Source organism: Propithecus coquereli, unplaced genomic scaffold (assembly GCF_000956105.1).
Source record: "Propithecus coquereli isolate 6110/MARCELLA unplaced genomic scaffold, Pcoq_1.0 Scaffold326, whole genome shotgun sequence".
Taxonomy (NCBI): Eukaryota; Metazoa; Chordata; class Mammalia; order Primates; family Indriidae; genus Propithecus; species Propithecus coquereli.
Window position 1 is genome coordinate 1,183,039 of NW_012148908.1, and position 1,664 is coordinate 1,184,702.

Below are 1,664 nucleotides of genomic sequence, written 5' to 3' on the forward strand. Positions count from 1 at the left end.
TATTACTGTATTATCAATATAAGACATACTCTGAAAATTACTTTTAATCCCTGCTCATCTTTTTAATACAATTTGCCTATCTTTCCTCTAAATATATAAAATGATGTTTTAGAAAATATAGGTAATTGATGGATATGTGCATTTGGAGACCATAAATCAAGTTTTCACTGTAATATGCTACAGTGTGTAAATACATATATACACACATTCATCATTATATATTTGTATGTTTATATATTGTTTGTGAGTATCTATGTACATTAATATATATATATTTTCCTCTCCAAATTTCAAGGATAATACTGTTTGGAGAGATTTTTGAAAGGATTTTAGGCAATTTTTGAAGTATTATCAAATTTGTTTCATTGAATGATATAAAATTATACAGCTTTATAAAATAAAACCACCCCTTATGATCATTTTTTAAACAAATAAGGAAATTAGAGAAGTTAATAGAGACTCCTTAAGGTTACATATCTAGTTGGTGACAAACAGGACAAGGACATACACCTTTTGATTCCAAATGATGCCATTTCTACTAAATGATACTTAACCATGTGACTTTTAAAAATTATTAATTATTAAAGAGAGGCCAGGTGTTATGGCTCATGCCTGTAATCCCAGCACTTTGGGAGGCTGAGGTGGGAGGATCACTTGAGCCCAGGAGTTCAAGACCAGCCTGGGCATCATAGCAAGACCCCATGTCTACAAAAAATTAAAGACAAATTTTTAAAGGGAATTGAAAGTAATATTGATTTAACATATGTGCCCTTATACCTAAATAGTAAGTGGATATTTAAGTGGAGTGAAGACAGAAGGCTGCTGTATTTTTTTCTCCCACTAGGAAGTTTAGCATTCCTTTCAGAAAAGAAAAAATTTGTACTAGAAATAATTATAATTTCTATGTATGGTATCACAAAACCAGGCGTGGAAATTACCAGTGGTTAATGTAATTATTATATGGATGTACTTAGCCGTAAAATATTAATATTTATCTATTGAATAAAATTTATTTAATTTTCAAAGGGAATTATCTCCATAATTTAAGGAAAAGTAGCTGACTCATCTGCATATAAAAATGATATCTTTTAAATAAATAATTTGTTAAATTGGAATTTTCAAGTTTATACCAAAATTGTTTTCTATTATTTCATTATCAATGATTTTAGGAAAGAAGTTCCACATGAGGGCAATTTGGATATGATTTTTCAAGATGTTGCAGCTAAAACCCCAGATATCAAACTACAAAATACATCATTATATGATTCAAAAATCTGGACTACAAAAGATCAAGGAGGACGCAAAGTGGCTGTTCATTTTGTGAAAAATAATGGTATTCTCCCACTTTCAAATGAATGTCTAATTTTAATAGAAGGTAGGATATTTAAGTCACTGTTTTGTTACAATACTGCTTTTGTGTATTTTCTCTAATTAACTACGGTTAAATGTATTTTACAGGCAACCTAGCACATATAAAGTAAAACTAGTGTTAATTTATATTTCATAAAATGGAATGACTATGTATGTATTAGCTAGATTCAAATTATGGAATACACACATCTACTTAAATTTCACTGAATTACACTTTGAAATTATACATTAAACTCAAGTGTTTACATTTACCCATCTTGTTGGATTCCTGCATATAATTTTGTCAACTCTGC

General features: G+C 29.0%; 1 protein-coding gene across 1 annotated transcript in view; it reads left to right on the forward strand.

The window, feature by feature from the left end:
- Positions 1-1,664, forward strand: part of POT1 (protection of telomeres 1) — a 39,804-nt gene that overhangs the window by 22,924 nt on the left and 15,216 nt on the right. Inside the window, exon 7 of the mRNA XM_012650439.1 lies at positions 1,170-1,375. Within this exon, the coding sequence (XP_012505893.1) occupies positions 1,170-1,375 (206 nt within the window). The remainder of the gene's footprint in view (positions 1-1,169; positions 1,376-1,664) is intronic.